Below are 15,389 nucleotides of genomic sequence, written 5' to 3'. Positions count from 1 at the left end.
TGTTTCAATTTGATGGTAGAATCTAGGGGTGGAGGAGGGGAGGGGAAGGTATATATAAAATAAATAAAACTTAATAACTTTTGAAACACCGAAATATAAGTTTATTGAAAATGACTGATATTAGTGACGAATCCATAGTTTTCGGGGTCTCTGAAACGAAGAGTGAAACTTCTGATGCCGTTTAAATCCAAATTCAGCCCCGCAACTTGGGGAGGAGGGGGGAGAGAGAAATATAAAAATAATCGAAAATGACCGATATCAGACAGCGCTTTACTAATAGTAAAAAGTGACTGACTAACGAAATATATTATTATTATTATTGTTATTATTATTATTATTATTATTATTATTATTATTATTATTATTATTATTATTATTATTATTATTATTATTATTATTATTATTATTATTAGTTTAACCCAACGAAGTGGGTAATTGATGCTAGTAGTCCATATTCACAAGTAAGACTTCAAATAACTTGGAGTTTGATGCCGTTATTTTGTATTTCTAATACAGGTCAAAAGCATTTATATAAATTGAGTTTTTCACAAAAGACATAGACAATTGAGTCGTTTTCAGATTTCACTCAAATTATTCTAAAATATTAAAAGTTTTTTTATAATCATTATTATTTTAATTTTCTCTATCTTTTTTGGTCAATATTGCTAAACATATGATCATCATCATAATAGCTATTCTGTCATTATTGACAGGTTACTTGCTGCAACTGAGAAGGTTCGACGTTCGGGGATCCTCAGCTAGTCTCTTCGTCTTGACGTAGAAATTTTCTGTTTCAATACCTTCCTTCAATTAGTCTCCTTCGCTCCCTCCTTCTCTTTCCTTCCACAATATCCTCTAGCACGTCCCTCATAATACAGTTCCTCCTCAGCCAATATCCTAATAAGTTCCTCTTCCTCCTCAGCCAATATCCTAACCAGTTCCTCTTCCTCCCCTTAACATATCTAAAATTCTTCTTCTTTTCCCCTACTGCTAATATTTCTAACATCTTCTCATTAATTTTCCGTTCAACACAGCTAATTCTCTCCTTTTTTCTAGATGGCCATGTTTCGAAAGCCTGCAATTTTTTCATCGCTTTTGCGTAATGTCAATGTTTCTGCTCCATAGAGTACATATTGGAATCAGGAAAACGAAATCTCAATATTTAATTGAAAGTTAGTTTAATACAAGGATTAGCTAATCGTGGTTGAAATGAAATATCTGACCCGTTTAGAGAGTAAAAATAATTTTGCAATTCATGGTATTTCAATAATCTGTGCCGTCTTGTTTTTCTTTCATGTGTCTCAGGGGTAGCCTTCCCAGTTGGGGAACAATTGAAGTGTTGGGTCTGTTAAAAAATATTGAAAGATTACGAAACGTTGTAATTTAGGCCTATCTTATAAGTATTGAAGCGTGGGCAACCATTAAAAAAAAATAATGTCATCGCCTATGGCGTACACTATCATCATACTTATGCGAAGGTAAACTATATTACATTTAGAAACATACATTGTATTTCCATTACTATTGGCGCATTGTACAGTTTATTATCCTCCATATCCAGAGTAAAATTTACGTATAAAAAGCATAAGTTTTCTTAAATGCAAAACTTGCAAGACTCTTGCATGCAAGACCAAGACCAAGACCAAAACCAAGTGTTCCAGTGCAAGACCAAAACCAAGACTGGATGTGCAAGACCAAGACCATTTGCTCATCACTAGACCCCCTAAAAATAAAAATATTACTTTTGGCAATTTTCCTCTGGGTTAGTCCTGAAAGACTACAATCATGTCAAATTTAATCATTGTAGCCCTACAGGAAGTGCCCAATAATGTTGTGGTGTAAAACGTGTCCCATATAAATAAAATGGGGAAGATTTTTGAGTTCCTATAAAACCATTATAAAGTTGGAAATTTTTATTTTTTTGTGATTTTGTTTAATAATTTTATAGCAAACGTACAAATATATCGAATTTCAAGTAGGGCTACCTAAAACTTGAGATTATAGGTCCAAAAATTAGCCCATTTAAATAACATGGAGAATTTCTTTATTTCCCCCTTTAAGCACCCCAAAATTAAAAATGGGTTAGTCCCGGAAAGCTACGATCATGCCAAATTTCAGCTTTTCACCTCAACCGGAAGTACCCCTTTATTTTATGTCATTTCATGTAGCGTATATATAGTTAGGATAGGAATAAATCTTACTTTCAGTAGGATTTCTGTGTGATGTTTTAGTATTAGATCTCAAACTTCAACTCTGATTTAGTTGCATGTGCTAAAGAGGAGTTAGGAGATGATTATTGTTGTTTCTAGAAGTAACTGAAAACTATATTACATTTCACAAATTTAACACTAGCTTTTTAACTTAAAAGACATGTTTATCTGCACAATATATATATATATATATATATATATATATATATATATATATATATATATATATATATATATATATATATATATATATATATATATATATATATATATATATGTATGTATGTATGTATGTATGTATGTATGTATTAAAATACTTCACATAATTGAACAGAAAATTTCGATAATGGACCTGTGTCAGGTTTTATGGTGAAATCTAGACGCTCACGCACAACGTCCTGTAAGTACTGAAAGTTTAATAAGCAAACTCAGCTTATAAAACTCGGTTTTCTTTACACACGTACAAATTAAACCCAGCAAATCACCCTACACCATTAAACATATATAACTAAATTTTGTTCCCTTTCCTGCAAACTGTGCAAGTGGCAGAGAAATGTATGGAATTGTAGAAAATTTCCTACAAAATTCAAACTCTCGATTTTGAGAAAATCAATTATAGCAGGGGTTTCAACCTTTCCCACTGGTGTATCAGCTAAGCATATTAATTTAATACCAGAATAAGTAGTACGTACTACAAACAGCAGCCCGCGCTCCACGGGTGGTAGACTACATGTAGCACAGGTTGAGAAACTTGCAATTAGAGAACCTCATAGGATAATAACTATATATACGATACGTATTACCGTTGCTGAACAATCTACATCTTCCAAATGTTATATCATATTACTAAAAACAAAATCATGTTGATGTGTATAGTATTGCCACTTCAAATCTACATTTTAGGTAATTTGCTTTGGAGACTGAAATACACTAATTAATAAATTTGGTTTGCCTGTCTTACTTTTCTTAATCATAAATGATAGTTTCTCCTGTTCTGTAGTACTTTACTGTCTCAGACCTGGATATCCAGAAAACATTAACAATTATGATATTGTAATTTATTCTTTTGCTTTACTTCAAAATTACTGTATATACTATCAGAAGAAAGTATATTAAGCATACAGTCTGTCCATATACTCTTCCTTTCGTAGAAAAAAAAAATTGAACGCGTTGATCAATTAGGTCACCCAATTCCAAAATGTTTCTTGTCCATTTTTTAAATGTATTTTTTTCATTAGTTAATACCTAATTTCAGCTGACTTTAATTATGGAACTTATTATTATTATGGGACCATTTAGTTATTAGTCTAGTGGTTAGAGCGTTGGACTTACGTTCGTTCGCGTGGTCCCGGGTTCGATTCCTGGTCTTCCACCTACCGTCGTGAGGCAAACTGGGAAGTCACGTGAATAAAAAAGTCGTGACGGTCACTAGATTTAGGAAGCTCCTGATACGTCTGTTAGAGACAGGGTGACTCAGCACACTGATCACGTGTTCGTCGCTAGACTGGACGTGGTTCAGCCAGTTGCTAACAGATGGCGTTGGAGCGGTTCAGGCCCACAACGGACTGTCACACCAGTGGCTAGTTTTTTTTTTTACCCCTTTTAATGTGTTCAGGTATTTATTTTATATTTTAGTAAACTTATTTTGCTTTAAGTTTTATAAAATGGACAAGAGACTTTTTTGGAAACGTGCAACGCATTGCCGTTTTATAGTTTTTATGCCGTATAGTTATTTTAATGCCATATAGAGAGTTACATTATCTTCACATCATTATTACTGGTGACAGTGAATGTGGTGTGTGGTGGTTGTGTATTAATGAGAAATGTTCTGACGATAATTAACAGAAAGGAATCTATAAGCATGGATTTGAAAGAAATGGTCCTTATAGTTGAAAACGATTCTGAAATTAGTAGCGGAATTCGATCAAGAAAACCAACCACAACAACTCTAGAACTCCCGATTTGCTAACCACTCGTCTTAACTAACTTCATATTATCATAAATGGCTGAAGCGCTTCAAAGATCTAGTTTTAGCTTTAGTTTAGTAAAGTTCAATTTGATTTTATGAAACATTTAGGAGCTTCATTTAATCATATTTCAGTGCTTTTATCGACATCCACTGTGACACTGAGGTAAAAACTAAAAATAGAGAGATACTTAATCTTTTCTTTTCTTGCTTTCTCTATTTTTATTTGTTTTCACAGTGAAAAAGATATCAAAAGGCAAATATTACTGCTTCAGGTTTTAGTTCAACCCACTACATGTTTTAATTAATAGTCTCTAAAAATTAAACATGAAAATGATTCTATATTGATTTATGTTGTGAATGGAAGTTTATATGATGATATATAATCATATGAATGAAAGTGACTACCTTTGTGACTTCGTACCGTTTGAACCACCCAACAAATCTCGATCAAATTTTCAACATAAATGAAGTTCGAACCTGAGATGGCTTTTATCATTTCTCTTTGCCGGTGAAACTTAGGAGGTGGGAAGAGGAGAATTTAAAAATAATCGAAAATGACCGATGTTAGCGTCGAATCCATGGTTTTCTGGGTTGTTGAAATGAACGGTGACACTTCCGATGTCTTTTAAATCCAAATTCAGCCTTGCAATTTGGGGAAAGAGGATATATATATATATATATATATATATATATATATATATATATATATATATATATATATATATATATATAAATGATCGATATTAGTGTCGAATTCATAGTATTAGGGGTCGATGTCACTTAAATCCAAATGGAGCTCTTTATGTCCAAAATGAAACATATTCTCCCCGTGTGAAGAACGGGTATTCTGGTAGTCTATATTAAATATTAAAGTAACTATGTTTGTGAATTCATACCTTTTGGAACGTCCGACCGATCTCGATCAAGTTTTTAGCATAGATGAGATAGGACCTGGGATGGTTTTTATTATTTCACTTTGACGGTGCAACTTAGGAGAGAGGGGGGGAGATATATACGATAATAAATAAAAATGAAACTAACTACATCTGTGTCTTAATAACTCTTGAACTCCCCGACCGATCTCGATCAAATTTTTAACATAGATGAGGTTCGAGCCTGGGATGGGTTTTTATCATTTCACTTTGACTGTGTAACTTAGGAGAGATATATAAAAATGATCAAAAATGACCGTTATTAGTGTCGAATCGATAGTTTTCGGGGTCGCTGAGATGAACAGTGACACTTCCGATGCCGTTTAAATACAAATTGAGCCCTTTAAATCCAAAATGAAACGTATTCTCCTCGTGCGAAGAACGTGTAATCTCCTAGTTATGTGTAAAATGTTTATATCGGGTATATCAAAAGTCCGGTGCCATAACCCAGCCCCGTTATGATTCTTAAGAGTCAAAAAATACGTAAGAATGGAAAGAGGAAAAAGTTGTTGGAAATAAGTGGGTTTCAATCTAAAATGTTACAAGTTTTCCCTTTGGGCTCCATACTGGTAAAGCAACCCCACATTAAATGAAAAAGTAACATTGCCAGGTCAGTAGGTTGTTCCTTTGAGCCTTCATCTAACAAACAATTCAGTACTGTTGGGAAACGGAATCGAAGTATTCTCACAACAACGTGTACAGTACACTCCCCGGTGCCATTTTTGCATGTCGTTGCGTTCCGTTCGAACAGCCTGATGAACTGCAAATACGTTTTGTTTTATTTAATATGAGAAACTCAAATCACTGGTGTGATTAGAAAAAAAATCAAACCATTTTAGATTGAAAAACACATATTTTCAACACCCTTCCTCTATTTTCAATTTTTGGTATTGTTACTTATAACGGAGTTGATTTATAGTTCCGGACTTTTGATATACCCTGTATACATATCATATCAGTAGCACATACAGTTTTTCGTCAAAGGGGAGGTTCAAGCTTTCAAGTTCATGTTACTTCAGAATTTTTGTACAGGTATATTAATATAGTAAATGTACTTTTTTTTTTCTTAGTATCTTGTCGAGAGATGTCCCGGATCATCCTTTGCGTCACCAGTGTAACATACAAAGTGCACATCAATAATTTATGCATAGATTTGCATCAACGGGTTCACTTTGCTATGCATGTAAAAATAAAGGTTCCAATAAAAATATTGATCTGAAATAATACAAGTAGATAGTACATTTGGAGGTTAAGTAAAAATTTTTGATAATAGGTTTTGAGTTGTTTAATATTAGACATCCTTCCGAAAATTAGGCCACTCCGTCCTTTTAAATGTTTATTTGATTACAATACGAAAGTAACAGAGGTAGTAAAGTTTAATAGTCTTTCCTTTATATTTCCCAAATCGCTAGAATCGCATAGACTCCAATCGCTTTCATTGGAGAGTACTTAAGTTCTCCTATTTTAGCTACCTGGGACATACATCCGGACAGTTGTTTTTATCTAATAAAAATAATAAATTTTTGCCCCTCTTGGTTTTAGTCTAGTCTAGATAACAGCTTCTGAGGTAATAGCTTATTGAAACTTCAGGAACTGTGTTTTTTCATATTGTCTTATATCAGTATTGAGGAATGGCATGGCAAATGCATGGCAAAGGAGAGATTGGGGTTACAGTTTTTTCTCTTGCATATTCTCCAAATGTCTTGTTTTATTTAAACCAGACACTGTATCATTGATCCCACACTTAACTTTAGTCGACTTTTTTTTTTTTTTTTTTTTTTTTACATATACAAAATTTTTATTATCTTGACACCACACAAGCAAACGGTCTGATGGAAGCAGAAAAAAATATTTAAAAAAAATGTATTTAGCATTCCAAATAAGAACTCTGCAAACTTTTAAAACTCGAATGCCATCGATTGGGTAGAACAATTACACTTCTTCTCTTTATAAGATTTCCCTCTTGTAAGATCGTAGGCTATTACTAACACGCATATATAATTCAACTCCTAATTAAAGTACAAACACCGTTTATACCTAATTTGAGTTACAGTTAAATGCTCTTTCCTTTGGTATAAGTCTAGTTTGAATGTTTCCAAAAACAGGGAAAATAACAGAGAGAAGTTTGAAAAATTTCCCAACAAAAATATTCGTTTCCTAATTTTTTTCGCTTATAACTTGACAACAGTGTTTAGACAAAGAAAAAGATTTTAGGCATGCCCATTATACGTATTTCAAAGATTCTATGTGAATATTAAGTTCATTATTCCGATAGTACCTGAGAAAAATACAATATGTTTTCGTTTGTGATGAAAAAGTAGAAAATTAAATTTAGCAAAGTGGAAGATATATATATTTATTCACACACGTTCTAATTGGAGTATAGATACAATCTTACCTCGTTTGAATTGTAGTGACTTTTCCATCCAAACTATCAATGTAGTTTGAATACTCTTATAAACAGATAAATTATGAAAATTTCCCTACAAAAATATTGGTTTCCTAGTTTTATAAGCTTAGGACTTTTTTAAAAAATGCATACATACACATTTACTGAAAGTCTAATAGTTGTGTCAACAACAGAGTAAACGAATGTTATATTTGTGTTGCTGTCACGAAACATCAAAGCTACCGCTTTTCCCCCTACTCTACCCGGACAACTTGCACGAAAATAGGCAATGCAACGCAAACATTGTATATTTTTTCTTAGATACTATTAGAGCAATCAACGCAAAACTTTACTTGTAGGATATTTTTGAGACATAATAGGGTATGATTTTTTTTTCAGGCAAAGATTGGATTTTTTTTACGTGCTCCAGAGACAGAACTGCCAAGTAATAATTGAATAAATTGTGAACGCAGGATTTTACGAAAAAAATTCTTTAAACAAAAAAAAAAAAAACTATTACTTTTCTTTGGTACCTCTGTCTAAGAGTAACCACATTAAAAGAAAGCTCATTTATTTGCAATTCAAATGAGGTGTCGATTGTACCTATAATCTATTTAAAAACGTATGATTGAACATTATGTTCCAGTTCACTAAATTTAATTTAATTTTTCATTACAAATAATAAGAAACTGTTTTTTTCCCTGTCAGGACTACTGGATCAATGAACATAACATTCACATAATATATTTGAAATATAATGGGGTACGTCTTAATCTTTTTATCTCCGAGGCAGTGTTGCCAAGATATAAACGAAGAAAATGAGAAAATTAATATTTTTGTTAGGAAATTTTCTTCTGTTATTTTCTTGTTTTGGGAGAGTGTTCAAACTAAACATATACCGAAGAAAAGAACACTTAATTGTAATTCAAGTGAGATATAAAGGGTGTTCGTTAGTAAAAGACAATGATTTTGGTGCAAGACGAAAATCTTGAAAAGGGCGGAAGTTATTGCGAAAGTCCTGGCAATCGAGTTGCAAAAAAAAATTACATGAGCACTTATTTTGACATGCTAAATACATGCCCCCATCACAACGATTGCTTGTCAGAAGGAATATTATGATAATGAAGAGTACTTTGCCTTAGGAAGTTTCCCATGAGACGAGAAAGAAGGTTTTTCTCGTCTCGTCTCGTTTTGCGAATGTATGTACAAAATTTGGGCCTTGATTTCTTTTCATCTAGAAGTTGTCAGAACCCTTCCGCGTAATGAAAGATTCACGAAGGGCGTGACATAACAACATTTAAACCATATTTATTATTGAAGTATATTATATAAATGCTTGCACATCTTCAAACATCGATAAATATTCTTTATTATGATCTTATAGCCACTTTATCAATTTATCATTTTTTATACTACGACTCATGTGACACTAAAACAGTGTTTGAGAACTAAGGCTTGAGAGAACTAGTTTTTCCTACGAGACTCGAAAAGCTTGATATCTCGTCTCGATTTTGAAGATATACTACTCTTCGGACGTCTTCTCGTTTCATGAATAACACTACGTATTTTGACGCAACTTTGTGAATGACACTCAAGATTATTTTCATTCATTGATAGTACCGGGAGCCCCACATTCTCTCTGCTTCGTTTATCTATCAGTATATTAATAATTGAGCCAATTTTCAGCTTTGTGCCTTTGAGACACTCAATTAACCCATTTCTGCCCAAATTATTTTTTCGAAATATTTGTTTCTATTTTTTATATCTCGTACAAAATACACACCAAGTGACACGGAGTGGGATGTCGCTCACCTAATCGTAGGCAGTGATACCAACCGACACTAGAAAAAGTTGTACCCTTTACCCCGATTTTTATTTCAGCTCCAGACGTTCCGAAACCTCACAAATGTCGACGTCAGAGGTTGTCGACAAATGTCGACAATGGGCACAAATGGGTTAAAAGCACATTCATTCAAAATGTACTTCCTATTTACGTTATTTTTGCCATATTACATTCAACAGTGATTTTTTTTAAATTACATTCTCCGTAAGCGTTACCCCTCCGAAAACATCTGGTAACTACTGCCTGCCCATTCTATTTGATAAAACTAACAATTTTAAGCCTGAATATGTGAAGACGTGATTCGTACATATATTAATCAATCAGAGCACTCACTCTGTGTACAGTAATGCACAGTGGATAAAATACATCAATTAATGTTTGTTACCTTTTATTGCTCTATGCAGTTACGAAGAAGAGGCCGTATCAAAGTATAAAACAGCTCTCTCAGGCGAGAGAAAAGTTTTAAAATTTCAATGTTGCCCACCAACCTATGGTTGAGGTGAACAAAAAGAAGATATGTATCTTATTGCATTATTATTTTATGAAATGTTTGTTAATGCATAATTTTTTGATTTTTACCTCGAATATACTGATTTGTATAATGTATTCAGTCTATGGAGTTTCTATTTTTATATGAACAGGTAAAATTTAATATTAATATGCCAGGGTTGGCCAGGCAAGTCGTGAGAAACAGTTCGCGGTGGTCTGCGTCATAAAGCCTATACTGTTTGTATTGATCACTGCCCTTATCTCATGATTTCCTCTAGCGTGCTAGTGAACAAATAAGTAATGATTTCTGAAATGAAAAGTAGCCGTTAAACCTAAAAATATTGGTCACCTCTGTTATTATGATAAATTAATAAAGAAAATAAACGCTTTACATTATGCGAAACATTTTCAAGTGGTTGGTTTATTTCGATATAGAACAAATATATGAATAATTTAAGCTATTTAAGAACCATAATTCGACTGAACTACTGTTGTGATTTTTATGTACTTTCAAGAAAGATTTCACGATTTAAATTCTATGTTAAGACATGGACATTTTCAAGTTTAATGTACGCAATATCTATTGCATATACATGATTCAATAAATCAATTATTCTGCCCATTTCTATAAACGTTTTTGCGAAACATATGTTCATTAGTAATTGAAAGGAATACATAGTATTTAAAAAAAAACAATTCTAATATCAACGTATGAGGGCTTGGAATAAAAGTACTGCTTATAAGTATGATCATACTACTTAATAAGCTCTATTTTAGTATAAACATATCAATGATTTTCTGTTCCAACTTTATACATTTCATATCTTGCTTCAGAAATTTAAGTAACCTCATATTTGGGACGTTCAGAGCACAGAGAAATTATGTTCAATTATTATAGTTCTGAGAACAAGAGAAAGTTTGTACGGTAGGCTTAAGTATAGGTATATGAAAAATTTAACACTGATTTTAGAGTTGTTTACAATATCTAAGATTACCAACTGGATTTTGAGAGCTAAAATTTCCGTCCGCATACATTTTGTTAAAACTCCCTCATTTGTCCGCATTTTCTACGCTCAAGTGTATTGTTAATTCAATTTCAGGCATTTCACATGTACAGATATGATGATTATTTGTATTTAAAGAGGGAATTGTTAGAAAGAATCAGATCTAACCTACTGAAAAACATAAGTAAGCAAAGTTAACATATATATATATATATATATATATATATATATATATATATATATATATATATATTTAAAAACACATTTTTCTGACCAGAACAAAATGAATTATTTAATAATTATACGATTTTTGTTACAGTTTCAAGGACCTAACGTCCTCTTCATCAGACATTGAGAAAAGACAGATGACAGCAAATCTTATATCTTCCTCAGCCGTTAGTTAGCATTTTCATTTATCGTATAATTATTAAATAATTCATTTTGTTCTGGTCAGAAAAATGTGCTTTTAAATGTTATTGTGATTATCCAGAACCATGGAGTATATATATATATATATATATATATATATATATATATATATATATATATATATATATATATATATATATATATATATATATATATATTCATAATGTTTTAAGAATAAACTTCAAAGTTAAACATAAAACTTATCATTCTTGTGTCAAAAGTCAATGTTTACCTAGGTTAGGTATATAACGAATTAAACAGATGAAAGAGTGCCCGCATTTTGGCATTTCAGACTATGATAACCATAACAATATCTGAACGTGAATCTTTTAAGCTCTTAAAGGATTCACAAAATGTGTCCTAGAGATGAAATGTCCAAAATGACCAAAAATATGGACTTGATTCTCTTGTGCACTGAACTTATCATTTGACAATATGTAAAAATCAGAACTAGATTTTATTTTTAACACAAACGGTATATCGTTATATAGATATAGCATTTGAGATCAACTGAATACTGTTGTTATGTGTAATAAAGCATTTGTTGAGATTGTTTCTTTTATCCTTGTATTTTGATATACTATACTTTAACTTTGCAGGTACTCGTTTATTTTTAGATATACAAAGTACTCACTGGGGTCTGGCAGACTCAATAGTACTTGGGCGATTCTGCATAAGATTTTGAAAGGAATTAAGAATTCTATGTAACTGGAATATGTCTTAATGTAGGCAAGTAATAAGATTTTGAAAGAAATTGAGAATTTTGTGTAACTGGAATATGTGTTAATGAAGGCAGGTAATAAGATTTTGAAAGTGATTAATAAATCTGTGTAACTGAAATATGTGTTAATGTAGGAAGATAACAATATTTGGAAAGGAATTAAGAATTCTGAGTAGCTGAATATGTCCTAATGTCGAAAGATAGTAAATAGACAGTTTTCTTCTAGAACAGCCATGTAAATTTCTAGTATAGAAGATTACAAAATGGACCTATTATTGATCATCGACTTCAAATAAACCCAATTGTATTGAAAAAAACATAGGTAAGCAGACCTGTCACTCACATTAAAGCATATAGATTTGAAAATGTTCAGTACATACAGAAATTATAAACGTTTCTCGAAGTTGAGACTGGGAACTGATTAAAGGAAACAATTAATTCACAGAATAAATTTAAAATGTAGTCGGAGTTCTACAGACCCCAGAGTGCACTTGCAGCGTTAATTAATAGAAAACACTTCAAAAGAAGCGAGGAAGTATAACATGGCGGAAAGTAAAAGTTAATTTTCTGTGAAAATAAATAATTACTTATTTAAAAATGAAGTAGAATTTATGATTACGGTTTAGATTCATACAAACGTAAATATTATACACAATATTTTCTTTAGACAACGATTTAAGGGCATGTTTTAATGTTCAACTAACAATTTTCTAATATTTATAAATTTGCTGAATTATTTTCCTAGAAGATGGCGTTGTTAGTTATGTATAGCATCAAGAAAAGAAAGAACTTTCCCTAGCTCTGTTGCTAATTTTGCAGTGAAAGTTCTAATGCTACTATTGTATTACATTATACATTGTATTATTGTATTACATTACTAAGTTGTAATGCTACTATTTAAATAATTTAATAATTAAACGTAAGTGTATTTGATTCTTAAGCTGTTATTTAAGCCTGAGGTTTAGTAATAAAATATGATATTTGGGCTGAGAAACATGTATATAATTATGATGTGTGCAAATTTCTTTTGGTATGATTCTGGGGTTATCGTTATCGTTATTATTATTTGAAGAAACTTGTATTGTAAAATTTCCATATTAATAATTTTATACTACTACGAAATACTATATAATTTCCATATTAATAATTTTATATTATTGTAAAGAGACTAATGGGATTGGGAAATACTATACAAGTTAATTTCATTTTAAAGCGTAATTCTGTCTTCTTTGTTATTGTTAGGGAGTAAATTGCTTATTTAAAAGTCCTTACATTACCTCAACTTTTCCTACAGAAATCTTTACATATACAATTATGTAGATTTTAGGCATACATCAAAAATAAGGTGCACATGCATACATGTCTTGTAATTTGACTGTCAGCTATTAAATAAATTTTTTCCATAAACATCTAAATTATTATCTATAACTGCACAAAATTTTCGAAACGTATGTACATAAAGTTTGAACAAAATGCATCTGTTTAGTTGGCAATATTTTAATCGAACATAATAGGTCTCTTAATCACGAAAATGTTATAAAGAAAAACATACTTAAATGCTTATTTTAATTTTAAAATTTTAGTATGAAACTTTTTTTCATATAGCAATGTTTTAAAAGATGATCGTCTATCATTTTACAAAGTATTGTAACTGTAAATGCAAATTATCATAATAAACTGTTGAATTTATCTTATGTTAAGGATTGTCTGTCTTTAAATAGAGAAAAATATTTTTCAGAAAATTTCGATAGATATACAGACTATGTAAAAAAAAAAAAAAAAAATGATTATATTATTTTGTTTCAATGATTTCACCAGTCAGATCAATGTATTAGTTTAATTTACAGAAAGTGTCCTATCCTGTCAGAATCGTTCGTAAAACACATTTAGTGGAAGAAATAGACTTTCATAACGTGTCTATACAAGTCAAGCAATGACTATAGAGTCTAAATTTAAGAATACGACTCTTTGCTGTGATTATACAGTATAAATATTTTATGACTTTTGAGTAATGTGGGTGGAAAAATGACGCAAAAGATTGCTCAAGCGGAAATGCAGTGACAACTAGGGAAGAAAGTGTTAATCATCAACACAAAGGTTTACATATATAAGTTACATAAGTTTTACGAGTATAAGTCCAAATATATTCTTACCCTTTAAATAGCTAGACCAACTAACCTACGTGCATATTAATCGTGCTACGGATTGAAGCCTTATGAAATACAATTAATTCACTTCGTGTTGTTATTATAGACACTAGATATAAGCTTCGTACTTACCTGAAGGCACTAATACGTTATCATCTTCATCATTATCGTCATTTATGTCTTCTTTATCCTCGTCACCATCACCTATTGTTATCTCTGCACTAAAGCTTGTGTCTGAAATTTGTCCGTGTGTCCCGACCGGACTACAAGCGTCCGTTGTTGATGAGGTAGAAGGTACACTTTGTAATAAGAGTTCCGTGTCATTATCACCACTGATATTATTACCACTACTAACAACAACAACACTATCCGTATTACTGATACTAACACTTGCTGTCGTGGTTCGACTCTCGACGTCAACACCTCTGCTACTACTAATGTCTGTAATATCACATCCGACGCCATGTTGCTGGTACTCGGACATTTCCATTCGTCCATAATGATGATCATTGTTCTGATCATCACCAACGGTACCACCAAAGAGGAAAGTACACAAAATTGATGGCAAGTCCTGCTGCTGTAATGTGGTTGTATTAGTTGTAGATTTCTCCACTGTTGTAGAAGGTACAGATAAAGAAGAAGTGGCAGCTTGCAATGACTGGATTCCGTCACTGCTGTTACTGCCTGTACAGGAATGTAGTAGAAGTTGTTGCTCAATCTTCTTGTTGGCGGTTTCAGGGAACTCGGCATTATGACTAACTTCCCGGCTAGCGGCCGTTTCCAGGTATTCGGTGACTACGCTGCCTTGTACCCGCGCCGTGTCTGAAATCACCTCCGCTGTGATGTGTTCATGATCTTCTTCCATTCCGAAAGCCATTTATTTAATAAGTGTGTTTTTCCCCTTCGGTGTTGCACTTGTGTTACCATTTGCTTTCGAAAAAGCAACTATCGTTTATTTGGCAGTATTTCTTTTGCTTGATTTGGCGGGAATTTTTGTTTTCTCCTTTTTATTGTTTTCTTTTCGCACCCGCTAAAAAAGAATTCACTTCATTACATTGAATGTATGTCTCTTAAAACTTGGCAGGGAGCTAAGCAAAATTGTCTGCTAGTCAACTGCAGTAGTTGTAATAATAGTTTCAGACCGCATCAGCGAAAGGGATCCATGCTACTCGAACCAAGACAAGCAAGTCTGTCTCTTCTGTCGACAGAAACAACACATACACACACATACATACACAAATACCACGGAAAAAGAG

The 15,389-nt window shown here is 32.1% G+C and overlaps 1 protein-coding gene across 1 annotated transcript in view; it reads right to left on the bottom strand.

The window, feature by feature from the left end:
* Positions 1–15,183, bottom strand: part of LOC145690325 (uncharacterized) — a 226,234-nt gene extending 211,051 nt beyond the window's left edge. The window contains exon 1 of the mRNA XM_081765110.1: positions 14,266–15,183. Within this exon, the coding sequence (XP_081621236.1) occupies positions 14,266–15,010 (745 nt within the window). The 5' untranslated portion in view covers positions 15,011–15,183. The remainder of the gene's footprint in view (positions 1–14,265) is intronic.
* Positions 15,184–15,389: the final 206 nt, after the last annotated feature.

Source organism: Thermobia domestica, chromosome 7 (genome assembly GCF_964235325.1).
Source record: "Thermobia domestica chromosome 7, izTheDome1.hap1.1, whole genome shotgun sequence".
NCBI classification, from domain to species: Eukaryota; Metazoa; Arthropoda; class Insecta; order Zygentoma; family Lepismatidae; genus Thermobia; species Thermobia domestica.
This window is presented reverse-complemented; position numbering and strand designations above follow the sequence as displayed.